The sequence below is a fragment of the Anser anser genome, assembly GCF_964211835.1.
Source record: "Anser anser genome assembly, chromosome: 2".
Classification (NCBI taxonomy): domain Eukaryota; kingdom Metazoa; phylum Chordata; class Aves; order Anseriformes; family Anatidae; genus Anser; species Anser anser.
The window spans coordinates 129902619-129929963 of NC_139721.1; the positions used below are offsets into that span (position 1 = coordinate 129902619).

The window sequence follows — 27345 nt, forward strand, 5'->3', positions numbered from 1 at the left end:
GGAGGGGAGACAGAGCCTTGCTCATTGTACACTGTTTTTGCCCTTCCTGCAGCACCAAAAGGTCTGTGCTACACGTTTTATGCACCAGTGACCCACATGTCTTGGGCTGAAGGGCAAAGGACTCTTCTGTCATGGACAACAAAACAGAGTAAAGGAAAACAGTTTGAGCTGTCCTTAAGGTGGCTGCCTGCCTGGGTTGCAACATTGACCAAGTTTCCTGTAATCATGATGAAAGCACAGTGTTATCGACATAAGCAATCTGCTATTGACTTAAGTAATCTGCTGTCGATTTAAGGCCTTCCAGATTTTGCCTACCGCTTTTATTATTCTGATGCAGAATGAACAATGCAAATAGCAGAACCTGGACCTTGCTAATGCAGAGAATGCTGGCCTCAGGAGTGGTTTGCATCCGTTGTTCCCAGGTTAGTACATAATCTAAAACAGAATTAAGTTGTAAGTATTCTTTTTTATTTTTTAAGAATACCATCCCATCTGCAAGTATCTCTTGCAATCTTACCTTTCCTTATATTTCCATATTAATTGAAGCAAGTAACATAGACTGTGAACATGTGGCTTGCCATCCTCATGACCTGCTGGGAAAGATGTAGGCCACTGATTAGCTCTCTAAGTCTCATACCTGTGGACCTTGACCAAGAAAGCATACATTGATTCAGTAGCCAGGAGCAAAAGAGACTGAGTTCTCATTGCAAACAGACTGAGCTCTTTAAGATGTAGCTGTTTCACTCATGCTTGAAAATGTGGGAAGACATAAAACAGTAAGTGAATAATATGCTTCTATAAATATATAACACATAAAGTAACTGAAAGCAGTTCTGTTTATTTTAGTTTTAAACATTGTAAAGTTAATTGTAACTCTATTTTTTTGAATTATTATTATTTTTTGCCTGATTCAATTCCTACAGGTATATACTGTACTGTACCTGGAATTTCAAGGAAGTTTAAATGCTTATGCTATGTTTTAGAATTTCTTTTAAAGATTCAAATAACATTTTTTTTTTTCTCAGAGCCATAGAAATACATCCTTTACTAATCAAGCCAATAATGAATATATTTGGCTTCTGTCTAAATCTTGGATTTCAACCTTTCTCTTTGTTTATTAAGCAAGTTAAAAAGCAATCTAAAACCATCAGAGAAGGCACAGATGCCAAAGCTAAGTTAAACTCATCTCATTCTTGATATTTTTGGTACATAAAATGGCAAACTAACATCAGATTGAGGAACCTTCTTTTTTCTTCAATATATCAAAATTAGTGCAGTCTCACTTTAGACTGTCAAATGGCCCATTTTTTGTGGGGGGCAGGAAAAGAAAACCATTAATAAAAATATACATATATCGTCTTTTTTTTTTTCCTTCTCCTATGAAATTGATCTACCTTCACTGCTGTAGAAAGAGTCTGCCTTCCTAAAGTTACTGTGAGTGGCATTACATTCAACCTTGTTTATATAATCCCTTTGTTATATTCTTTTCTTAATATTTAAAATATCTTGAAGCCTGCAATTTGATTCTGAAATGTAATAAAATATTTGACGGTGGATTAAGCTTTCTCATAACAATACTTTTCCCTGCCAAACTCTATTTTTTTAATAAACTATCAGTCAGCAGTTAAGGGTTCAAGCCTCTCCCTTGGTTATAACTATCCTTGCAGTTGTTTTCACCTCAAAAATTTATGAGAAGGGTTTTCCCCTCAGGATTCCAGTTTAATAAGAAAAATGTTACTGCTGCATCACCATAGTTTAGGCGATATTATAGAAACCCAGAGGGGGAAAAACAAAGAAAACAAAAGCAAAAACATTTTTGCATGACCTTGAGGAACACACATACCCAGTTTATGGTTTCTATTGTGTTGGTTCAAGGTTTTTGCATGAAAACCTAAACTGCTTTTTTTCCTGGTCTGCTCAGTGCATGTTAGTAACAGCTTGTGGCCATACAACTCCAGGCTACTTTCTCACAATATCTTAATGGGTTCATGCCTGCTCAGTGCGTCAGTGTGAAACCTCCAAGGAAAGTGAGGATTTGGGAGGAGGTGGCCCTGGGGTTGGTGCAGCCTGGTCCCATCCCTGGCTAAGCAGCAGGGACAGTGCAGAGAGGACATGAACCAAGCATTTGCCACTGGCGCTGGGGCGCCTTGCCCTCTGCTTGGCTTTTAAAGCAGGCATGTCCAGCTTTATATGGTGGACATCAGTCAGTTGTGGTGTTTTTTATACATGTGCAGTAAATCCCCCTTTAAATTCGCTCTGAATTAACAATAGCCTACACAGTGTTCTAAATTACAGTGAACCAAGTTATGTTTTACAACTTTGTGGACATAAATGATTGCCCTGGTGTGATGGACAAACTTTAGCTGTATATGGGAAGGGGAAGAGAAGGGACATTTTCCATAGGAAATGTGAATATGAACTATATGAGGAACATTTGGCACTTCTCTGATATGTCATATATGTTCCCCAAGCTTTTCAAATCCAATTCATGAGTGGAAAGAGCATGAATTACAGCAAAATTGCATAATATTTGGTCTATTATTGCTGCGTGACACTTTTGGCCTGAAGTGATCTTGTGAATTTCTATTTCAGATTACCATAGTCTTTCTCAAGAAATCTAATTAGACTTCAAAGATGTTCCCACTAAAGTAAATGAAGTCTATAATTGCAGCAACAGGAATGACATCAGAACCTTTGGAAAGGAAAAAGATGAATACTACAAGGAAAAAAATGCAGGAAAAAAAAATTAGGAGAATGTTGACCATGGGCCAAGCCATGCCCTCAGCTGTGTATATTATTCCCATTAAAGCTAAGGGGATTTGTACATGCCTCAGAGCAGGACATAGTCCCGTGCTTTAGATGGCAAAACTCTTCCATGGCCATATAAGAAAGACACAATCAAAAATCAAGATCTGCGATAAATTTCACTGTACTGAATTTCTGTATATAGCTATTCATTTAGTGAAGAAGATCCATCTGCTTTGTACAGGAGTTTGAAAATGGCAGCTTTTCCTTCCCATCAGACTCTAAGCAGATTTGTTGCTAGCAGTACAGTTTTTCCCTTGCATACAGCAGGCCTCTTGAAGTAAATGCAGGTAATATGGAAGAAGAGAAGAACCAGGTTCCACATTTATAACAGACTCACAGACCTATTCAGGTTGGAAGGGACCTTGCAAAGTGTCTAGTACAACCTCCTGCTCAAAGGAGGGTCAACACTATCAGATAGGGTTGCTCAGAACCTCGTCCATCTGGATTTTGAAAACACTGAAGAACAGAGACCCTACAGCCTCTTTGAGAAACCTCCTCCAATGCTTAATTACCCTCAGAATGAATATTTTTACTTATATCCAGATTGAACCTCTCATTTCAACTTATGTCCATTATCCACCATGCACTATGGAGTGCTTGTGTTCTTGATAACCTCCCAATAGTCCCTGGCAAGCTGCTTTTCAGCCCCCTGAAGCCTTTTCCAAGCTGAAGAAGCCCTGATCCCTCAGCCCCTCCTTGCTAAGCAAATGCTCCAGCCCCAAATGTCTTGGTGGCTCTTCACTGAACTTGCTCCAGGTTATCAGGCTTTCTTGTATGGAGGCCCCCAGATTGGATGCAGTATCTAGATGTGGTCTAATGAGTGCCAATTAAAGAGGTGCAACCACTTCCATCATTTTCCCAGCTATGCTCCTGTTAGTACAGCACAGAATGCTGTTGGCTTTCCTTGGTGCCAGGGCTCACAGCTATCTCACTCTCAACTTGTGTCCACCAGGACTCCCATATCCTTTCCAGCAGAGCTGCTCCCTAACAGGGAAGACCCCAGCCTGGATCAGTGCAAGGGGTTAGTCCACCCCAGGTGTGGGACTTGGCATTTGTCCTTGATAAATTTCACGAGGTTCCTGTTGGCCCATTCTTCCAGCCTGTCAAGATGTCTACCTTAATCCAAATACTTACCCCATGTGGAAAAGCCTGAGAGATTCATGCTGTGGAAAATATCTTAATAGATTTCTGCCGTGCTGAGTCTTACTTTCAGAGCTATCCCTATAGTCTTTTCTAGCTTTTAAATTTTCCACTTCTTGGGATTCAACAAATGTAGGAGTGCATTTGGGCCTTTGCTGTGCCAGAGGGAATCTCTGCCAAAATTTTTAAGTTCAGAACTTTAGACTTTGAACGAAGCCTAGGAGTAAAATCATGATTTCCCACCACAAAAGACCATTTTTAAGGTATCGCTATAGCAGAGGACATGATAATGAGGACATGATAATCTTTGTTATAACTGTTTTCAGATATACGTTTGTTTCTGTCTCATTTTAATTTTGTCTTAGAAACAATCCTTGCCTTTTTTCATAGCTGTATCTAATTAAAAAATCAGTTTATAATTCTGGGATCTTCATCTACCAAATGACCTGGTTATCAGGTTATATCTTTGGCAGCAGGACAGCCTAGGGACCAAATACAACAGCTTCATCTTCTGTGTGACTTGGGCATACTCCCTTAACTCTGGCCCCCAGACTTTGAAAACACTTCAGATTTCTAGGCCCTTTATAAGTTACCCAATCACAGAATAACATTTGTTTATTTATTTATTTGTTTATTTGACCTCCTAAAAATACTTTTGCAGAAGCTCTGAAGATAGGTAGGTACAGAAACTGAATGAAGCAGAGACTGTGCATAGGAATCCAGGTTTAGACGCTGAAGGAACTCTGCTGTGAAATATGGGTAACAGACAGAAATTTAGCGAGGAGGTAGCAGATTTGCTGCGAAACTGTTGGGGTGCTGTAAGTACCTTTCCCACTGGGGGAAGTTGTGGGCTAGCTGGTAGGCAGAAAAGCTAAAATGAAGCAGGAGGCTGAGCTAGGAGCTAAAGAACTAATTTCTACTATAGGAAAATTAAAAGTATTACAGTCCTTTCAGTTGTAAATTTTATCATCTCCTTAAACAAACATTTGTTTCCATATCCTTCATATAATTCAATATTCCATTTACAAGAATTTTCCCCTTTCTAGAACCCTCTGTATAGAGCCAAGATGCTAGTTAGCCAATCAAGTAACCAAACAAGGGCATTCAAGGACAACAACCCATCTGGGAAGAGTTTGGAGTGGGATGAGTGGGAGGAGGCCACCCAACCACAGGTATAAAGCCAGGGGCAAGAGAAGTATGTCTTTCTTAATTAGGGCCAGCTCTAGCATGGAGTGAGTAGGAGCCCAGAAGTAAGTAGCTAGGCAAGATTTTTTGCTCTTGTAGACAGGCAGGAATAGAAGGGGTTGGTGACTATTTTTTTTTTTATTTATTTGTTTTTGTGGGTGTATGCACTTGGGGAGACTAATGGGAGAAAGAGTAGCTGACAAAAGGGACTGATTTAGGAATTGCTCTTAGAACTGTTCAAAAAGATGAAAGGAGGAAAGAACTCTAGAAGTGCTTTTCCTGGGGGTAGAGGGGGAGACTTATGTGAGTACTCCCCCGTGAGGAAACCAGGAGCTGCACATATGGATGTCACGGTAACATACATGACCCAGAGGAAGACAGGCTAATGGAGATGTTTGCTGGGGACACCTTATGTAGCTGAACAGCTTGGTCTTCTAAAAAGCAACCTACATGTGCTGAGAGCTAGGCTGACAGAGGAGATATCCAAGGATGTAATACTAACAAGTGAAAGGAGATGTGACTACAATATCAGGTTTCCCTCAGCTAGATTATAAGCATGTGCCCTCTCTTAGTGAGGGTGCTGTTCTGGGTGTAGAATGTAGAGAAAGAAGAAAGGAAGATGGTCTCACCCAGCAAACAGAATTTTTTCCTCTGAAAAAAAAAAAAAGAGACCAGGGCTCTGGGAACTTTCTCTGAAACTTCTCTGAAACATTCACTGAATCCTATGCAGAACTGGAAACAGAAGAAAGGCAAAGTTGTAATGGTAGGAGGGTGATATCTGGAGGAGACTTCTGATTCACTCAGACAGGGATCCTTCAAACTAAGCAAAAGCTATAAAGAAAAGAGATTGCTGTGAGGAATATTTCAACAGAATTCAAATCTCAGGGAAAAAAATATCTGTTATAATAACCCTTAATTAGCAAGATTTCAGGTATGTAGCTGTATGTGAATGTTGCTATTAATTTATATCCTATAAAGCTGCAATAATGCAGGTGATGGTATTATAATTTTGCTATGATCACAACCTCTTTGCCAAAGCTTGCTCAAGAATAACATTTCCCTTATCTGTTTAGTTCAAAGGACATTGCAGACTTAATTTTGTTGGCAAGCACCTGCATTGGCCTAGAGGAGCAGTAGTAACAGGGCACTAACCAAGTAGGGAGTAAAATTTGGCAAGATAAAAGTACATGGATTCCACATGAACTAGGTCACCAAATGTATCAAATAGCTTAAATGATAGCAATTATTCAGTAACACATTTTCCTTCAAGGTATTTCAAATGATGTTGACAGCCATTTGTTATTTTTTCCTTTTTTTCTTTATGAAATAACAGCAAATTTTTCATTAACACATTTGACAAAAAGCCAGCTATCCAGACAAAATTCCTGGGGGTAGTACAGTGGATTCTACATTGCATGCTTTTCATGTAGTTGAAATCTGAAGAAATTCTTCAGTAAGCAAAAAGTAGTAGGAAAAATAAGAACATTCTACAATAGCTGTTTGCATAAATACTCTGTGATCCAACAGGGAACAACAACTAAGACAATAAATAAAGCTTCTTATGTTCTGGCTAACAAATGGTCCTGTAAGATACCAGATTTTTGAAGGAGGGAGACGACGTGTTACAAATGTTAACTTTCTTGATCTGTTATACCTGATCTCACAGGGGAGCTTAAGGAGTTGATAGTCAAGGATGCTCAGTATGTTCACTTCTAACACATTCTTCAGCTGAAGCACATGAGCCCAACAATTTCACAGTATTGAAATTCAGACAAAAAACATTTTTTATCTTTTTGTCTGGAAATTAATCTAATTGCTTTTCATTTTAAACAGCATGAAGCATTCTATGTCATATGACAATGAATCTTCCTTTGGAGACTGTCACTATTTTTGTTTTTGCAAAATTATTTGACATTATCTTTTTTTTTACCTAATGATTCTTTTCTTGTTTAAAACCAAGACCTCACTCTCACAAGCATGAGAAATTAAGTGGCTAAAGAAATGTTCACTTGATATTTGTAACATCACAACTAGAGCCCAGTCACTAACCAAGAGTCCACTGTGTAAGGTGCTGTGTCTGTCTTCCACGATGTAGTTTTAATGCGTAGGACAGCGGCCAACAAAAGATAAACAGGAAAGCACAAAGAGTCAAGGGGATTAATACTGGGGAACACTTCAGGTCATGGTTTCAGCATCATAGCAGCCTAGTCATCAAGGGAAATTTGGATAAGTACAGGAATTTTTAAAGGAAGACCCTGCTATGCATGAGAAAGTAATGGAGAAATCACCATTTCAAATGTATGTATATAAAGAAGTATGTGAGACTGGATCTGTATATATAGTTCATATATTTATATAGCACATATATATATATGGTCTGGTCTGACAGGATATTGAGCAATCAGAAATGAACTTGATACTGAAGAAATTTGATTTGCATGGAATGTGCAGACATATAAAGGTATAGAAGAATAAATATTTACAAATAGTTAAAAAATATAATCAAAATGATGGTACTTAAAAGAAAATGACTTTTTGTGTGTGTGTGTGTATGTGTTGCATATAGCTTGAGAGGTGTCAGGTTTAAAGGTTACAGCTAGAGAATGTGTGAGTATTTTGGAACTGGCAAGTTCACCAAGGAACAGACCTGACTTCCTAACATTGGAAAAGAGCAGAGGAATGTGAGTGCATCTGATCAGGTTGAGAGGTGCTCTGTTTAGTTTTGCTCTACAGACTAGAACTTGTTCCTGTTTGCCCAAAAAAGCTTTCCTCATGATAAATCAGCTGCTTGCTGATGAAGCCCTGTGATTTAGTGTCTGCAATTTTCAAAGAAGTCATGGTGAGGAAAATTTTCTCAGCCCAACTTAGAGAGAAGTATGGGAAGTATTTATTTTTGCTGTTTTTTTTTTTTTTTTTTTTCCACAGGAGCCTGGGCACAGATGCAGAACGATTCAAGGACAGGAGACAACCACAAGCTGTACACCTTAAACATGAAGGTAAGGATGATCTTGGTAGAGAGCACCATGCTTAAGTTGGAGAAGTCTTTAAAGTTCCTGTTTCTCCTAAAGGAGAGTAAAGCAAAGGTGTGTCTAAAAATTCCACAGAAAACTTATCCATTGGCTTGTCCCCTGTCTTCATAGCTGTTAAACCACATATTGTGTGCCCTCATTGATGCTTTCAGAATGGATGTGCTAAGGCCACGGTCAAAGGCTAAAGAGTCAGAAGAGGATTTTAAGGGAAAGGCTGCTCCTGTGAGCAGTTTTGGGAGCACAGAAATCCCAGCCAGGAGCAGGTCCTGCACTCTCCAGATTGTGGAGGCATAAACAGAGGTTTGGGATGAAATGTTGGTTAGGGGCTCGAAAGGGGAACTTGGCAAGCTGCATAGCTGAAAGAAATACGTCACATGCCCTGATTTCAATAAGCATAATGTGACATAACTTGGCAATACTGTGTTTTTGTGGTTAATCATTTAGTTTTATCAGCTTGCATACACATCATCTTTATTAAACAGTAACTGTCCTTCATGAATCATCCAGCTCAAGGCCAAGAAAATAGCCAGGGGCCACACTATGCTCTGGGCCGAGCAGATGATGAATGGTATGCAGAAAGGAACGCTGCTTTCTGCCACCCACCACCACTTCCTCAGGAGGAAGGGCCAGGAGATAATGTTGGGCCTCTCTAGAGCTAATAAATCAGGCTTGCAGCCCTCTAGAGCTAATAAATCAGACTTACCTATGTCTAGGTAATGTGTATTCTGAACAGTCAGAATTGTCCAGCCCAAGAATTCCAAGCAGAAGATGAGCAGTCAGAAACCCATGCACTGCAGTGAGCATACCTGTGCTCTAAACACAGCTCCAGACAATTTTGGTTTCTGTAAAACTAGATTTTTTTTATTTAATTCATACAATATATTTAAACTCTTTGATTTTAAACCCAGGGTAGCAGGAGTGTGTTTCCAAGGTTCTTGTCTTTGTTGTAGACCTAGAAGGAGAACAAACCACCCGCATTAACTCCTCACTAGTTAAAATCTCTGTTAACAAAGTTTTTATTCATGATACTAATAATCAACTTTGGCTGTCATCATGCATATTCAGATCTTCACTCAATCCTCTGTGCTGAGCAGATAACTTACAGCAGTTCCTAACGCAGAACTTTCCTCCTCCCATCCTCTCTGTATACCACATCAAATTCTGCACCTACCACAATGGGAAGCATGCAGGCAGAGAAATTCTGTAATAGTGTGCACCTACATGACTGGTGTCAAAAAAGTGGCTGAAATCAGGATCTCTTTCCTCCTCCGGCTTTAGAGGCTGTAACTTAGGTTTCTTTCCTCTTTGAAGAGCTTGAGCAGCAAGTCTTTTTCTTGCCAATGGTATCTGCAACAAAATAGCAGTTGCATTACATTACAGCCAAACTAGAGCACTGTTGTGCCCTCACTGACAGCTTCATGGACGTGAATGGAAATTGGATAAATACGATGCTGCCTGTGTCAAAAACCTACCGCTACCTGGACATTTTAAAGTATACAGGTATGTTTTGATTACAAGATTTCACAGGAAGACTTCATACAGATCACTTACTATTATTCCACAACACATAGGGTGTGCAGCACTGTTTGGTGCCAGTCTATCAGAGACTTAAGGTTAGTGTTAACACTGACTTTGAGCTTACATATCAAATGGAAAAAAGGAGCACTATGTCTGTAGCTCAAGATACGTGCTTAAACTCTATGTCTGACGTAGGCTGATGTTTACTGCAAGTTGCTGACAACATTCGTTCCCTCCATAAAGAGCTGCTGTGGAAAATGTGTATTTCTCTGTGGGACTGCTTGCTCTTTGTGTTAGTAAATGCTTATGTATCTTCTTCCTCTGTGAAAGGAAATTCCTTAGCCTTCATCTCATCAGGTTTATATTGGGATTATGTTCATTGCTTTGACAGAAAAAGTAACTAAGACGCACAGATTGCCATCTACCATATATATATGGTAGACATATATATGATATATATATAATATATACATATCTATCTATTTTTCTTTCTAGGTTTGCTGTACACCTTTTCCCAATATTTTCTGTTCTATTGTATATTGTTAGGGCATGGCCACTAGGTGGTTTAATGACTGGGAATATATCAGTCATCTCTTGATTCCACTTCTCTCTCATTCTCCAGAGCAAAACCTGGGTCTTCTTAGAAGCATGACCTTTCCTCCACATGAGAGAAGTCCTACAGCTGGTTTTACCACTGGCGTTGTCAGGTGGCCTAGTGCCACAGCTGTCTCTGATGCATCGTTATCTTGCAGCACAAATTTTGAATGTCAGCATGTCTAAAGTCCTTTTTATGAGAAATTTCATGGTGTTGTATAAAGCATACGCTATTACCAATTCTGCAGGAGAACAGAAGGTGCGTAACCCTTCCAAAACTTAAGCGTTTTCACCAGTACTTGTAAAGCAACTTAGGTCTGTCGTGAGTGGCATAGATGAGGCATCTACAAGAAACTGCCATTTCTATGGCAGTAACTCCTCTACCACCAAGGCAGTGCAAAGCAGAAGGATGCTGTAACTGCCTACTAATAACATATAGATTGCATTTCTCCATGGAGTATTTTCTTGTCTCCAATAAACTGGTAACACCTCCTGGTACGTTCATATTTCAATTGAGTGGGGCAAGGCAAACCAGCTTTACCCCCAAACTGCTGACTCCCCAGATTCTCAAAGCCCATCCCAAATGTGCATTCATCTGTTTGTCTGCAACTGATAAACTGGTATTCCTTGTATTTAGACTGATCTCTCCTGACCCAGTATTATTCCATTTAAAAACACTGTAATCATATAATTCCTCTTCTGGACATGTACATATACCTTAAATGCTTTACTTCTTAAAAAAGAGGTGAGCATCTCTTCCTTATCACAGATATCCTAGGCGTTAAAAATATGAAAATTCCATATGGATTAAATATTGATTTTATTTTTTAGAGAGCAAGTACAATGATGTTGCATTAAAATAATGCTATGTCATAGTTGTTACAGCTCTGATAGAAAAATAAACATCTCAATATACTACAGTGTCAACTCATTAATAAATATCAAAATAGAAGTTAGTAGTCAACTGAAATTAATAAACAGCTATAAAAGTATACTATTTTAAATAATAAAATATTCAGTATATTTCCAGACAAACAAAAGTAGTGATTTAAAGTATCATTTAAAATGGAAAATGGACAGTAAGAAGTTACAAATTTATTTAAAACCTTTTCCCTTACTAACATTCTCTATGCATAAAATCTAGAGAAACATTATTTATCTGTATATACTTTTTACAAAAGGTAGCATATGTTAAATAGAAAGTTTAAAACTGTAGTATTATTAATAGTTGTCACACCATTGCTAAATAAGACACTTTAACATATCTTTAGGTTCTGAAGCAGTAGTAGGTAAAAGTGAAGATGTTAGCACAGTGAATTCTTCCAACACAAATGACTTTCCAAACAAATCTCTCATCTTTCAACGTCCCCCTTCAAAATATAACTGGAACAGCTCAAACACAATATAGGTATCAGGATGAAAATTTAGCATTTGGATAGAGCTATTGTTTTAACAAATGACCGATTTCAAAACTTTTTTTTTTTTTAAAGGAGGTATACCTTTTTTTTTTTTTTTAACAGTATGTGCAGAAAAGGAAAAAAAGAGAAAATGCATTCCAGAGCAGCATTTCTTAAACTGAAGAATGTACTACTTCTATGTATTTATTTTGTTTCAACTTTTATTTACATATTTGTTTTCAGAAAGACCAATCATTCTGAGCTGGCTTGCACTCAGAAGAATCCCACTGATTTAGTTCGCTATAAAATACACTCACATTGGCTACTTTTAACCATTTTTTCCTCTCCATGAATTTCAACTCTGTACTATCCATGAGATGTCTGTGCATCGAGCAGTGTCAAGATCATCACTGAAAAGTAGTGTCGCTCTTAACTATTGCTCCATTCCTGCTTAAATAAATCTTGCTCTTCTGTTTCAAGTGGACAGCAAGAACACTGGCACTACATTTCCCACATAGAGCAAAGTAAACATCACCCAGCACTCGTTCAGCATTAATGTCTCTATGAGCAGTGCCTTTTTCCGGCTACAGAAAACCTGACTTAAGGCTGGCAAGTGCAAATCTTGGGGCTGGGCTGTAGTGAATGGGCAGATGCCCAAAGCATTCTCAGAAGCTCTCAAGGAGGCCTGAAGCATCCATGTTTACAGTACTTACTGGCACCAGTTGTCTCTTTCTAGATTACAGGCAAGCATTTTTTTGATGAGTAAAGATGCAAAAAGCCTGTAGAGCCTAGGACTGCAGACTGCACACTATGTATTTCCAATGTGTGGACAAGCGTTGGAAATACAGGACAGAAACAGTGCCACCCTGGCCCAGCCAGCCTGCTTTGAAAAGGCTTCCCGCCCTGACATGTAGAGCAGTATGGTCTCAGAGCACCATCTCTGTAGGGATGCTACGGGGAACTGTAGGGCGCCTTGTGTCTGCTTGGGATGCCCACTGTAAAAACAGTAGGACCTCTCTGTCCTGGGCTTCACTATTCCTTATGGACTAAGGGTTGCTTGAAGCTGCTTCACATGTTCTCTCCCCCAGTTTGCAACACGTGTGCACTTAAGTATGCGCACTAAGCAGGAAACAAATATATATGATCAGACTGGGAAAATAATTTTTTCCACTGCAGTCTGAAGAATACTTTACATAGCAGGTTTTCATGACACCATAGAGAGGAAAAAATAAATCCAGTACATTATAACAGATAAAATGTAAACTATGCCTATACAAATGTCCTTCCTTTTTAAGGTCCACTTGAAACACTGCTTGTGAACGTAAGGGAATTTCAGCTGGGCACAATGAAAATTCCTCACATACCATATGCACGTTTTCTGGATGAAACAGCTATTTTCCCACACACATCTACAGTGATGTTACTAACATGCTCATGATGCTTGGAAATAATCAATTCATAGTATTTCTTCATTTTAGAGTCTAAAAAAAATCTGAAGACGTGTGTTTTAATTGCATAAAAGTGTCATTTCTAAAATGTTACACAATTGATAAATGGTAAAAATAATGTGGGATTACAATTAAAAATTATACACAGATTTTTAGCATTAACAAATCTGCTGTGAAGAGTCATGCAGATGCTCAGAGGAATTCTCAGGAGGATTTCTCAGAGGAAATCTAAAAACAATCCTGCTAACCAGTGATGAGGTGCCAGAGTATCTGTCTGTATATTTTTGGGTATAGGCATGCGGTCAAATCATTTGACCTTTTTTTCATTTTTTGAAGCAGCCTAGTATAAGAAGTTTTATTTAAAAAGTTTGAAATGTGCTGAGGATAGATATTTTTCCCCCTATTTTTACAAACATCTTTGATGCACAATACATTGAAAACTAATCTGAATTAATTTGTCTGTAATATCTCCCATACTAAGCACTATAGGAAGCACAGTCCTTCTGCAATTGCTGAGGAAATTCTTTGTGAATTACAGGCTGCTTTCTCATTTAAGGTCATGTGCTGAGGGAACACAGCTCCCTAAATAGTGAGGCTTTTGTTGGGCTATTCATCTCCTGCAGCAGCTCTTCTGAAAAACATGGTCAAAGGCAGAGCGAAACAAGTACCAAGTAAAGCCAGAGTTTCTCATGGATAGATTCCATCCCCAGAAACAAAGCCTCCTCCCAAGGATCCTGCTCTATATAGGCTCCCCATGGGCCTTATAAAAGCCTTGACCTGTCACATTAGCAGCAGCTTATTCTTTTTCACTAGCCCCCTCCACAATACAGCAAAGCAGTGAGTGAGATGCAAGAAAAGGCCTTAAAAAAATTATATGTATTCAATATATATATTTTTTGCCTTAGGACAGCAAGCAGCTTACATTGCAATTTTGTCTTGCAAGCCTGCTCAATGTGACCAGAGCACATGAAACATGCAGGCAAGTCTGTGATAAGGAAATACTGGCCATGCCCCTTCACAGGCAGCACTGCAATGCCAACAAAGCGCTACAGGAGAAGACTGGCAGCGATGTGACGTGTCTGGATGATGGGTGATACAGATCAGATCTTTCTCCCCACAAAGACCCCAGTTTCATTGTCCCCTAGTCACACAATTAACTCCCTCTAACAGAGAAAAATAATTTCTAGAGAAAAAAACAATAGCTAACACTTCAGTAAGTGGCTTAAGAGCTGTTATGAGAAATGTATGCTGAGGAATCTTTTCTGTTCAAAAAATTGTATCACATTGTTTAAATAACATAATCATGTTAGCCTTTTGTTAAACACCCAGATATTCCCGAGTGAGGTTGTATTTCTTTGCTTTGTTTTGCTAAGTGAAACAGAAAATCAGAGATTTTGTTTCTTACTCGCCTAAAAATACTACCGAATCGTGACAAGGACAATAGTAAGCAAACCTTTGCAGATCTTTTATCTTAATTCCACTGATACCAATGGCTCAGAGTCTGCTAATTTACACGGGAGGAAAATGGTTCTATGCATTTTAAAAAGAAAAGGAAAGTTCAAGGTATAGTTAATACATTACAGAGCAAATCTTCAGACAGAATTAATTTATAACTAAGATATTACAATGAAGCGATCAGTAAAATCAGGGTCAGTGTAAGGACACCACCTTTACTTTTAGCTGAACGGTGGAAAGCTCGGGGACTGCTCTGAGGATTGCTTCAGAAACATTTCATAGGCTAGTTCACAACTTTTTTTTTTTTTTTAAACAAAAATAAGCCCTAAAATCTAAAGCTTTTATGACAGTTTAATTGAAAGACCACTGCCTCTGTTTTTATTTTTCTCAATCCCTCACTTGACGCATGACTCAAGAAATTCATTGTGAACACTCACATAATATTCATTTGTTTTGCATCCTACCCTCCTGTCACCTCTATATTACTCAGATTTCAGCGGGAATTTAAGAAGAAATATTGAATATGAAATATTAATACATACTAATTTCTACCAAACTGCATAGAAAGTGGTCCTGTTTTGTTTGTGTTACTATGATCTATGGCAATTACAGATTAATATTTCAGTAATTAATATTGCTAAAATGACTGCATAATATCTTATGAGATTATTATTATTTTTTTTTTTGCCAGCAAGATTTTACTGCACATTTCACAGACATTGACCAGAATTGCTTAGGGTCTTGGAAAGTAAATAAGGTAAGTAACAAGGTAAGTAAAGGTTAGTTGACTCTTCCAATTAGCATACAGCCATAACACATCTTCTACCACTACAGCCAGTTTCAAGGGTAAGAAAATGCTTCAGTTCAACCTTGTAGCTCAAATTCTACTCTCAGATAAGCTTATATTGGTCCCACTGTGTTTAGAAGAGTTTTGCCCACCTCTGAAGGCAGAATGTGATCATATATTTATGAAGTCAATTAATGTGTTCTCTTGAGAAAATGACTCCTGTCTTCCTCACCTTCTTTCAAATTGCAGATTATTTTTCACATCACACTGGACACATTTCTCAATGCACAGTCACAAAAATTGAAGTGGTTAAGTAAGAATTCAAGAAAACTAATCCCGCCAACTAATTTACTTAGAAAAAAGAGCACGTGTGTAAAATCAGACTTATGTCCAACATACAAAAAGAACAAAGCCCTCATTTGGCAAAACACTGACATGTAGCTAGCAAACCAAACACATCTCTGGTGCAGTTTATCTGATTGCAGTGGAGTTGATGCTGCTGACTCCAAAGGCGAAGTGAGGCTGGCAGTGATGCCATGTAGGTGACGCTGGTGGACAAAGGAACTCTCATTTTCTGTATCCACTCAGTTTTTCAAATATCTTAAAATTCATATAAAGTTTTTATGTTGAAACAAGTAAAAAAGCTAAAAAATTCTCTCTATCAGATATAAATTATCTTTAAGTGAAATAATGCATAAAAAACTATATATATATATATTTATCTGTGTGTACATGTGTGCGTTTACACACACAACTATGCACACACACCAGTAACTAAGCACTCATTTAATCCAGTCATTTTTATTAAGTAACGAGGAAAAGCTAAGAGGCTAAAGCAGACAAATCAGTGGAATTTAGTCAACTGAGAGAACTATAAAAGTACCGTTTACTCTATTTAAGAGCATTTGAATAGTTTCACCTATTGCTATAATATACAGCAATGTTAATATTTCAGTCACAGCTTTGTCCATTCCCACAGAGCATATCAGTACTAGCTACATGTACAGCGAGATCAGTGCTTTGTCAGACCTGTTCATATCTACATTCTATGCCAGAACTAAATAAATTAGAATACATTAAAGTGCTACATCAACACTAACGTTCCTGAACAGTAGTAACGCACATTCCTCTTTCAAAAAAAAATAAAAAATACAGCAGCTATAGTTCAGACATAGTCACATTATGTGAATATGCTTACATGTCACTTTGTTACAGTATCCAACAAAATGCATGACACGAAAACAAACAGCAACAGTCAAGACTCTGACAGAGTGGTAACTTTTAAAAAGTAGAGAATGATGAAAATAGAAATTTGCAGAAAACACAGTCTTCAGAATTCACACTTGAAAGTTTCGTTTAATCGTAACTTGCTGATGTCGATATTTATTTCCTCTGGTTTGTCTCGTCTGTATGTTACTGTTCTTGTACAAACAGTAGGCAAAAACATCTTATCCTTGAAGGAGAAGATACAATTTTTATCAACAATTAGCTAACTTTTATGTGCAAGAAAATATTACTGAATAGGATGGCTCGGAAATCAATTACCTTCTTTGTTGCAGACACTCTGTAATCAGCTGAAGATTTAACTTTATTGCTATTCCCCTGCAGAATTATCTGCCTGATGATAAGTACAACAAGCAACCCAATCAGAAATGTAACTATAAAGATTATGGAAAACACTCTGAAGTAGCTTCGTCCAGAGAAACATTCTGCAATGAAAGGAAAACACAAGTGAAAAGCCTAGCACATGGAATCGGCACATCCCTCAAGCACATTTATATTTAACCCTGCATATTAAAGGGGCATAGATGTAACACAAGGCTGATAAAAGTTAAGGGAAAATAAGTTGCCATACACAAGCTTTTAAAACAAAGCACATCAAGACCAAATGGTCAAATGTTATCTTTTTAATCTACAAAAGTAAGAGTAAGGCTTCACTGTGTTGGCCACCATAAATTCTCTGCAAACTGATGAGTTTACAGCTGAAACAGAAAAGATGAATTTGTGGAGGTGTGTGGGGCCAAAATAGTTTAATTTTCACAAGATTAGAGCACATATCATTGGCAAAATATGAAAGAAAACGTAGTTTCTTGATTCCTTGTCCAGTACTCTCTTCACTGGCCAACTTCTCTCACGCAGTTGGCTTTCTTCTAATTAATATGAAGCTCAAGAGAAAAGTATTCTCAATTAGTTTTCTCATTTATGAACCTTAAAAGAGAAAAATGTGAAGTGACAAAATAGCCATTTATGTCCTTTTTTGTTGCAATGTGGAGCAGTTAAGCTTTACAATATTTTATCAAATAATATTTTAGTCTTTCAAAGTCCTCAAAACTATATATATATATTTTTTGGTACTTGAAAGAGGTATTTAAACATTGCTGAAAGTGAGGTAGGCATTATATTTAATTATTCTTAATTTCGGATAATATCAAATTATGTATACATATCTGAAGTAATAAAACATCCAAACGCCATAATGGATATTTATAAATATTTCTTTAAGTATTACTCAGGCAGGATTCATTATTATTAGATGTAGCTTCTCAAGGAGTTGGGAAGTCTATTTAGCAATGCTTGCCAGTTACACTTCCTGTTATTATTTATCTTTAATTTTCCCTGAAGCTAGGAGTGATTGCTCCTTTTTTCCTGCTTTGTTATTACAATAATACTGACACACTTTTGAAAGACATTGTAACAGTGGTGAATTCAGTTATTAATCCTCACAGATTCTCATCTCTTACCAAAATTACCTAGAAAATACCACATACCTGAAGTTTGGTCAATGTAATGTAACAGGTAAGCACATGAGGTTTTACACTGGTCAAGTTTAGCTTGAGATGCATTGTTAGAATGATGGCACTGAACACAATTCCTATGGAAGAGAAATGTCATTAAAACCTGTCTTTCTCTGCACTCCCCTTACGGAGATTGTATCAACAAGCTGATGTATCACTTGCACATAATGTTTTCCTGTTGTTAGTAAAAACATTGCGACATTTATTATTTTTTTGAAATGTGATGCCTTCCTCAGCATTTTATCCCTGTGATACTTCTCAGAACTGACCAGACAGACGTAATAAAGTAAAGCATCTGGCTGGCCTCAAGCCACTTCCATCCGGCCCCTCCTCTGCACTTTGTGATGTGTGTTCTTCAGGGGGGTAGCTGAGGGTCTAGCACCATCTCTTCCCCTTACAGACTCTAGTTCAGTCTTAGTCTTTCTTACCTATCAGTCTCATCGGGATACATGCTTGACTTTGGACATGTTTCAGCCAGCAGGGCTAACTGCATTTTATCTAGCAGTCACCTTTTCACACATGGCCCAGCTTGTCCCTCCAGCTGAGCTATCATTCAAATGAATGTACATAAACAATTGTTTCTACTGCATTTCCCCTTCCAACAGAGGCCTATTTGTCACCTTCTTATCCACTTTGGGATGCAGGAAGTTACATGTGCTAACAGGAGAGTGCAGAAGAACCGTGCCCAAGGACAGGGTTTCATTTACTCTCTAAGTCAGTCCCAGTGTGTCACCAACAGGCTGGTCTGACTTCTCTCCTCCTTTAGCTGATGATTTTGACCTCTGTCCTTTCCTTACATGGATAAGGAAAAATGACATGGCTTAGAATTAGCACAGCAAAGCCCAAGTGTAGTGGGGAATGCTGTTCTCTGGGTAAGACCAGCCCTGCTCCGCTGAGTGATGGTGGTGACAGTGCACAGGCACCGCTCTTCTTCCGCACCTCCTTCCTTCATCAGGGAAGCATAAGGAATTCTGAGTTTCCTGTAGCCTAGCATCTAAAAAAACAGCACACATCTAGCCAAGCAGAAATATTCCTTCTGGTTTCAACACTACAGTTAAACATCAAGTCTAGTACAAGAGACGTACCAGTTTTCTTCGCAGGCTTTGTTACAAGCAGGGCAATATTCACACAAACGGCCAAAGCTTCTTGGGTCAGTGCACTCACACTTTCCACATACACAATTTCCTCTTCCACTGCAAATCTGGCCCTTTGAATTCAGGCACTGTTTTGCTGATTGTAACGAACACTGGCAACGGTCCCCTTCCCAGCCAGCAAAGCATTTACATTTACCAGCTTCACATTCACCATTACCTACAACATCAGATAATCTTGAGTCAAATGCTTTTATGAAAACAGAAAGTTAGTTTTTACATGCATACATTTGTATTGCTGATGCCTTGCTGATAAGTTTTTTAAGTTAACAAATCAGGCTGAAATTGTTACCATGATACATATTTATGGCTGCTGTTTGTTGCTTATTTGAGCAAAAGCTGCTACCTTCATCTCATCCTGAAATGTTTTACTAGGATTTTCCCTGTTGCCCTGGATGAAAGCAGCAGCAATTAAAAATTACACAACTTTCAGGAACGTAGTCTTCAAGCAAACTAAACAAACTTCTCTGTAGCAATAAAGCATTCAATTCAAATAAATGGCAAGATTTTGGGAGAAAGGAATACCAAGTTCATGTGCACGTCATTTATTTTTTTTTTTTTTTACTTTTTCTTTTCAGAAGGATGCATTACAACAATGCTTTTCTGCCTTTCTAGAGGACAGATGACTGAGCAGGAGAGGTGGCTTTGCTGTATTTATGAACTGTGGGTTGTGTAATAAGAACTTAAAACGCACACCGTCAAGGACTCAAAGGCTACAAAGAACCTCTGGTGGCCTTTACAATTTTCCAGGCAAAGCAGTGGGAGCTTTAGGGCAAAACCCATATGTTTTCCATGTTGCAGTACACTTAGGCAGGTGTACAATTGATGCGCTGGTAATGTTTAGCCACAGTTTTACAGCGTGGGAAAACACCTTTAGGAAATACAGAAACAGAGAGCACATAAAGCACTTGCAGGTCTAGCAAATCTCTTGAGATCTCCCCAGCTATGCCTCGGTGGTGTGTGTTTCACATGCACTGCGATAGCCTTTCTCGTGATCCAGGGACCCACAGACAAGCTGCAGGGAGATGGTTGCATGGGATCCCCCAAGAGGGGGTGAGGATAGAGGATAGACTGCCCCTTCACCTGCCTGGGCTGGGCAAAAGGCAGGTAAAGGGATCACAAGGCATCTCAGTGCAAGGTTCTGCACGGTAAAACATCCCAGTAAGGGGCACATTGCTCCGCCATGGCCTCGTGCTGCAGGTTTTCCTTGGGCAGGAGACTCCATCACAGATGAGAGACCCCAACACCTCTTAGATAAAAATCTCCCTGTTTCCTCTTCCACCGCATCTCAGGCTTTGTGAGCTCACAAATTTGAGAGGTCTGCTTAGGTTAAGAAATAATAAATTCACAAAGTTTGTTGGGGTTACGGAAGAAGATTGAGAACATGAACCATAATTCGTTGTGTTGGAATGAAGTACTTAAAGAATTTGGTAACATTATTTCTCTCCATTTTATGTAAAGTTCACAGTCACCAACAGAGCAAAACCAGAGTAGCTCTGCCAAAGCCCCCAGTATTACTCTCAATTTATCCTACTGTAGCAGAAAAAAATTGGTCCCTCAGTTCACAAATTGGTCAGCATACAGTGAAATGAAAGGAGGCAGGACAGCGGAACAGATTTAAAAATACTTCAAAAATTACTTTTGAGGGGAAAAATATATTCTGGTAGAGACAGTGATACTGATTAAATCACATTTTTCCATAATAACATTAACTTAAAAGTCTCAGAAAACAAAACAAAAGAGAAACAAAGCACAGACTTAAATTCAGCAGCTTACCAGAACATAAGTTTCCCTGGTGATACGGGCAGGAAAAGTCATCCATTTCGCAGTACTTGCCATACACCTTGCCTAGCTTATTTTTGTAGCAGAAACATTTTCCATCTATGCAGTTTCCTTGACCACTGCAGATGGGCTGGTCCGGCTGTCGCCTGCACCTCTCAGAAGGAACCATATCTCCATGAGAGCTACAGTCGTTGTCACTGCAATGGGGCTGTTTGCCATCAGGAAAAGTTTCATCAGCCCACACTCTTTTCTGCCTTGCACCATCTCCACTCTGACAGGCACAGCTTTTCTGTACATTAATGATGGTGGTTTCATTGAAACCGATAGGCTTAAGTATCGCATATTTTCTTCCTCCAGTTGTGTCACATCCTTTCATTGTAACTGATACATTGAAAAGTACCTAAGAAGAAATAAAGGTATATTTTACATTGTTACAATTTCCTATAAATTGCTTACATTTTTTAACGAACAAATAAAGCAGAATCTCACATTATGTATATGCACTAGCTGGTAATAAGAAAAGATACAGTGCCCACTTGTGAAATATATTAGCAAAGATAGGCATCACAAATACAGTTAAACCATAGCAACAGAAGATTAGCAGCTGTCTACTTCTCCTGTTGCAGAAGACAAGTTTAAATACCCATAGAAGTACCATAGTCCTCCTTTTATTTAAAGTGTTCATTCTGTGTAAATTATAGAAACACTCAAGATCAGCTTGAGCAAGACAAACACAAACAGAAGCAGAGATACTCATCATAAAAACAATCTATAATAAATGTTCTTGTTGCAGAAAGTCTTCTGTGGAAATAGAAAATACACAGACTTTTTGTTCAGGAGGCCCTACCTACTCCTGCTAAAACACAGAAATGGCTCACACCTTAGCAGCAGCTTACGTTTCCCTGTCCAGTGATGGGGATGAACCAAGAGAGTATTGCTGCTCTTGCTGTGGCCCTACCCTAGGCAGGCCAAGCGCTGCTTCGGGATGGAGCCAGCACCCATGTGCTGCCCATGGCATGCCCTCGCCACCATGCCCTGGGTCCTTGCTGCTGGCAGAGCTCACTGCAGCATCAGCCCCTGCGGCTTTCCAGAGCCTTGGCACAGGGCCCTGGCTCATTTTGGTGGCTGGTGACTGTCACAGAGCTGGCATTAGTGACTACCAAATCTCTGACAGCTTTGATATCTGTAGTATTTTCACCATAGCAGTCTTTGTATTTCACAGTTACCTTTATTTTTATTTTTTTGCCTGGTGGGCTCCTGACAGGGTATTCTCACTAAGGCTGTATAGCCTGCTGACTGTGAACAACTCTTCCCAGCCTCCTTGCAGAGAAAGCACCACCAAGAAGACAAGGTGAGAAAAGAGCCTGACAGACGCAAGTAACTTTACTGTTTACCACCAAAGAACAAAGATTTCCAACTCAAAAGAACTGAAAACGTAAGAAACTGATTACACGGGAGGCTGAAAGCATCCACAGAGACTGCGAGCATTCATTTCTTGGCGGTCCCCCCCTCCCACTGCGCCCCCACCCTGCTCGACAATGGCAGCTTTGTGGCCAGCCGGGCCGCGGCTGCCTACAAGAACAGGAGAAGAATGCAGTGCAGAGCATGCACTTCTTAACTGTCCCATCCAGGGTGCATAAAGGCTTTGTCTCTCTCTTTTTGCTTTTCTTCTTCTTTTTTTTTTTTCAAGTGCGCTATTGCGTGCGTAACCCCTCAGCTGCCTGCAGCCTCTGTGCTTGAGGCTTCTTCCATTAGAAAGTGTGGATATGCCCCAAGGATTCACACGGCAGGTGCAGATTGTGTGGGGAGGAAAGGCTGCAGCTAGAGAACGTGCTTTGTGTTCGACACAGAGCCCTGCTAGAAAACATGATCTTCACGTACAACACCGCCGGAGGATCGGCAAGGAGATGGGAGGGAAGCACAAACCATGTCTTGCCTGTGAGTCATGAAATGTGATGGGTCTGAACACAGCAGCAGAAAGATTAAACTTATTACAACTGAATAATTATGGCACCGTGAACACTGACGCTCACTAATTGCCAAAGTTAGTTTTGCACCCTGAAGAGGCCATAGGATTCTTCCCAAATATAATACACTTTTGTGTTTTGGTAAGAAAAGGAAGGAAGAAGGATTAGACAATGAAAGGAATGTGAGAATTAAGGAAAAGCATTTAGCCTGTAAACAAATACTGAAAGGAGGATTTACGGTTAAAAATAAATTAATCTCTTGAGGATGGCTCATTTTCAACCGCAGTAAGCTTAGGACCACATGCAATCTTTTACAATCAACTGGCTCAGCTTTTTATTAAAAAGAACCAGATATAAATATTTTTCTTTTCATTAAACAAAACAAATTCCAATCCTATTTCTTATGACATACACAGGGAACAACACTGTAGAAGAGATGAGTTAAGAAGAAAAACATATCTCCCTTAAAGAGTAGCAGCTAATCAGCAGCAAATTATTCAGACAAAATACAGAATAGTATAAAACACATTTAAATGAACATATTTAAAATTCACGCATTTAACCTACTGTTTTGCTTTGCTATTTCTACACACAGACACAATCAAATCGCATCAGCTGACCTATGTGTACGTTGCAAGAAGGAAAGAACTCCTTGACCTCGCTCTCCAGAAACACAGACCTCTTCCTGGCAAGCTAAAGGAATTACTCTGCTGGTCCAAGCAATCAAATAAATATATCAAGGCACAAAGAAGTCGTTCTCGGAAGAAAATTATGTTCTTTATATAAGCCAGACATCTTCCCCTGCATTTTCACGGTGCACGATGCTCCAGTTTTAAAATCCATTTCATTCAGTAGGTGGCACCAATCCAAATGGGGATAAATCATTTTATTAATTTGATTTATAAAATAAACTAATTACCCATGACTCTGAGTGTGCAAGAAGGCTAGCAGAGCAAGGAGAGGAAAAGGTGGTGTCTCCCACAGATCCAAGTAGCACAAATTCCAATGATTCTTTTCCATTGGGTGATTATCTTTCAACCTCTTTAAGTACAAATTTTATCACAATGAACACGGCCATTGTGTCCAGCAAAGGACAAAGAAGGATAGTTTTAATGGACATTAGCTTTCAGGAAAAGCTTTCAGCCTTAGTCTCATGAGATTAGTGAGAATTAAAATAAGATTCAGGAAAAATAAAACCCAAGAATAATAGAGAGTCTGTGATAATTAATCACTAAAATCCAGTTTCAGTTTGAGTAAATCCCTAGAAGATTTCACACCATTGAAACCCAACCAAACAGAAAAGTAAGTATTCCAGCTCCTTGAAGAAAGAGAACTATAAACATACTTCTTCATTATATCCCACATTTTTACATCCTTCCATGCCAGTTTTTTTACTTCCATCAGGACAGATTGCAGTGATATTGAAATTAAGATCCTGGATCTGGTTATCCACTTGGATTTTCACTTCAGAGATTAGTTTCTGTAACCAGAAAACAACTTTTAGTTGCATTGCATCTCAATATATAATGTGTACTAGTGACTAATACCAAGTACTACTACTATGACTAACTAAAAATGAAGAAAGCTTGTCTGCATGAATATAGGAATGAATTAAAGCATTGTTTCCCATATAAAGACTTGATTACATTCCAAATATACACAACCAGTGAACTCATAATTCTGATAAAGAGGATTACGTTTTCCAGATAAAAAATATTTTCAGCTTTTCTAAAATGGTTTTGAGGCTGTATTTTTGGCAATTTGAAAATCTATTCCAGCAACCATGTGTAACAAAAAACACTTATTTTTTGAGAGACTATTCTGTATTTTAGCTACACACTCAAAATAAAACAGTAGACATACATACAGCCATTATTATTCAGCAGAAAAAGTTACTGATGGAATTGATGCTTTAAACTTCTGATATTTTGCATTTGTCTTGGCAAAGTTTCCTCTGAGCAAACTTTAGGGTGATATAAAGGCTACTGGGATTACCCTTACTGATTTATTTGGGTCAGCTAGGTCTATGTAAGTCAACAACTGGTTGATTCCCATTAGAGCTTTTTACAATATAAAATAATGAAAAAGCCAACTACTTCATAACTAGTACTTACTGCAACCTCTAAAATCTTACTTAGTAATTATAGAAGGAATATTACTTCTTTTCCTTCTACAAATATATTAAAACCCTGTAAAATTCTATGAGATGAAAATTGCACAAAAAGATTACTAAAATTCCTTGCATTTTACTATTTTTAAAATGGGATATTTTATTGTTACAAACGGAAATTTAATTACATGAATCTGAACATATGTTTATCTTAGTGACTTTTTGAAAATTAGTGACTCATCTTTGGCTTTTTAGACAGGGATTTTCACCCAGGGTTTTCCACAACTAAGCCTAAGGCTTCCCTGCTTAGAAGAAGAGTGCAAGAGGCTCACTGCCATCAAACATCAACACTAAATTTATTTTCTTATGTAAGTACTTTTGCTATCAAGAAAGCAAAACATTCAAGCCCTGTTCGCTGTGTGTTTGTATATTACAAGCCACTAAAAACATGATAAAAAACCTCAGAAGTATCAAATCCAATAGAGTTAGAATGGGAAGGAAAATACTGTCAAAAAAATGAAAATAAGGCAAGAACAAACTGGGGGTGGCTGGAGCAGGAAAGTCCCACAGAATCTTCTATTTAAATAAAAGGATTATTTTGTAAATTTTTATTTCCTCTCCTTGAATGTTTGCCCTGTATTATACTGTAAAAACTCTGATTCACTTTAGGATGGACAGTCTAAAAGGGGTAAAAGAACCATGAGTTTCAGGTTTTTTGTTTTTTTTTTTTTTTTTGCCAGCAGTATTTTACAGTTTCCTGCAAGCCTCTATATTCAAAATGAAATTTCTTGATTTCATAAGAGAAAGTATAATACCAGAGAGAACTTTTATGCAATTTGATTATACTTGATTATACTTCCTCTGCTTTTGGCTGTCTTTGACTTCTACACAACATTTCCAACATGCGACTGTGAAAAATGAGCACAAACCCACTCTATTGCTAGTAATAGACTGGGACTCGGCTCTTCACTAAAGCCAATGGTTGCTGAAAGCAACCAAATAGCCTAATTTACGTTGTTAACCTAGTACAATGGATGATTTTATTCCATCTCCAAATAATTAATGTGATGCACATTAATACCTTGCATACAGGCTTGTAGCTGATCTTTCAGCTTTTGAATCTTGTATGTTTATGTAACTTGCACACCTTGACAGCATTCAACTGTCTAATCCATGACTTTTATTTTGCTGCTGCTGTATGGGCTCCCTTTACTCTATTACATCAAATATATACTATATGGTTTTTTTTTTCAAACCTGTTTATCCCCCTTCCCACTCACTACCAAGATGACAGTCTCCAATTTCACGCTGCCATTCCTTGCCAATCATTTATGAAAAATAACTTTATGCTCTTTCCCATACTATTACTTCCAGTTGAGAACTCCTCCCAGAAGTTCACAAAGCCATTTCCATTGTTCTCTCTCAAATCCCTATCAAAACTCTTCTTCGCTGCAATGCCTTAAAACCCTGAGTCATCACACTGCTTTGTGCAAAGTAAATGCTGCTTTCCACAATACCCAAAATACCCTGTTGTCAAAGTGCATCCTTGTAAATTCCCACCTGTTGTCCATTTGCTAGGAATTCATGCTGTAAAACCCTCTACATACTGCAGCATCTTTTTGTTCTGAATTTATATGATGCCCAGATAATAGCGTCAGGTTTATAACTAAAGATCTGAGATTCCAAAATACAAATGAGACCGACTTTTCTTTTGAAGTAGCATGGCAAGAGGTGCAAAGAATCAAACATCATATTAAGGAGCATCCTTAGTAAAGAAAAAGTGCCAGCTCTTGGCTTTGAGACCCCAACAGCCTTCGAGATTTGAATGGCTATTGTGGGACAGTATCACCCACCACCAACCTGGACATTCAGAAAATTAGGAAACCTATCCTGGTGGACTTCAGATAGGAGCCAACATCCTGGAAATTCCAACTTTAGGCTCTAGCCTATAAAAGGTGAAAAAATCCTGTACAAATACAGCATCCAACAATGTCATTCTGATCATACCTGATAGGCTTCTACCACCAAATCATTGAGATTTGCTGCTTGTGATTCTATTTGTCTTGCAACAGTACCAGGCAACAGAGGTAACAGATCCTGTGAAAAATACAGTAGTTTATGCACAGTTTTAATATTTAATATAAATACTGTGTTTTCAAATTTGGAAAAATAATTTGAT

At 38.4% G+C, this 27345-nt stretch overlaps 2 protein-coding genes across 7 annotated transcripts in view; one reads left to right on the forward strand and one right to left on the reverse strand.

Annotated features, from left to right (window-relative positions):
* Window positions 1–442: 442 nt before the first annotated feature.
* On the forward strand, window positions 443–10766 carry LOC310893797 (uncharacterized protein). 5 transcript variants are annotated; one of them, XM_083823217.1, is made up of 6 exons: window positions 447–5198; window positions 5864–6064; window positions 7229–7431; window positions 8059–8129; window positions 9543–9662; window positions 10303–10766. In XM_083823217.1, exons 3-6 carry the CDS (start codon window positions 7394–7396, stop codon window positions 10458–10460), a joined length of 387 nt encoding a protein of 128 aa, XP_083679343.1. In that variant the 5' UTR covers window positions 447–5198; window positions 5864–6064; window positions 7229–7393; the 3' UTR covers window positions 10461–10766. The 5 variants fall into 5 exon arrangements, 3 of the variants coding, with proteins under 3 accessions (XP_083679343.1, XP_083679342.1, XP_083679344.1); XM_083823216.1 differs by having other exon boundaries at window positions 447–6064; XR_014579294.1 differs by lacking the exon at window positions 7229–7431 and having other exon boundaries at window positions 443–6064.
* Window positions 9002–27345, reverse strand: part of ITGB8 (integrin subunit beta 8) — a 47878-nt gene continuing 29534 nt past the window's right edge. The window contains exons 8-15 of one of the 2 annotated variants that reach the window (XM_083823214.1): window positions 27174–27263; window positions 24402–24536; window positions 21084–21489; window positions 19242–19467; window positions 18130–18233; window positions 16907–17070; window positions 9384–9509; window positions 9002–9114 (exon numbers count right to left, since the gene is read on the reverse strand). In XM_083823214.1, the coding sequence (XP_083679340.1) occupies window positions 9061–9114; window positions 9384–9509; window positions 16907–17070; window positions 18130–18233; window positions 19242–19467; window positions 21084–21489; window positions 24402–24536; window positions 27174–27263 (1305 nt within the window). In that variant the 3' untranslated portion in view covers window positions 9002–9060. Of the gene's footprint in view, window positions 9115–9383; window positions 9510–11078; window positions 16815–16906; window positions 17071–18129; window positions 18234–19241; window positions 19468–21083; window positions 21490–24401; window positions 24537–27173; window positions 27264–27345 lie in introns of those variants that run through there. The other variant, XM_083823215.1, reaches the window with a different exon arrangement.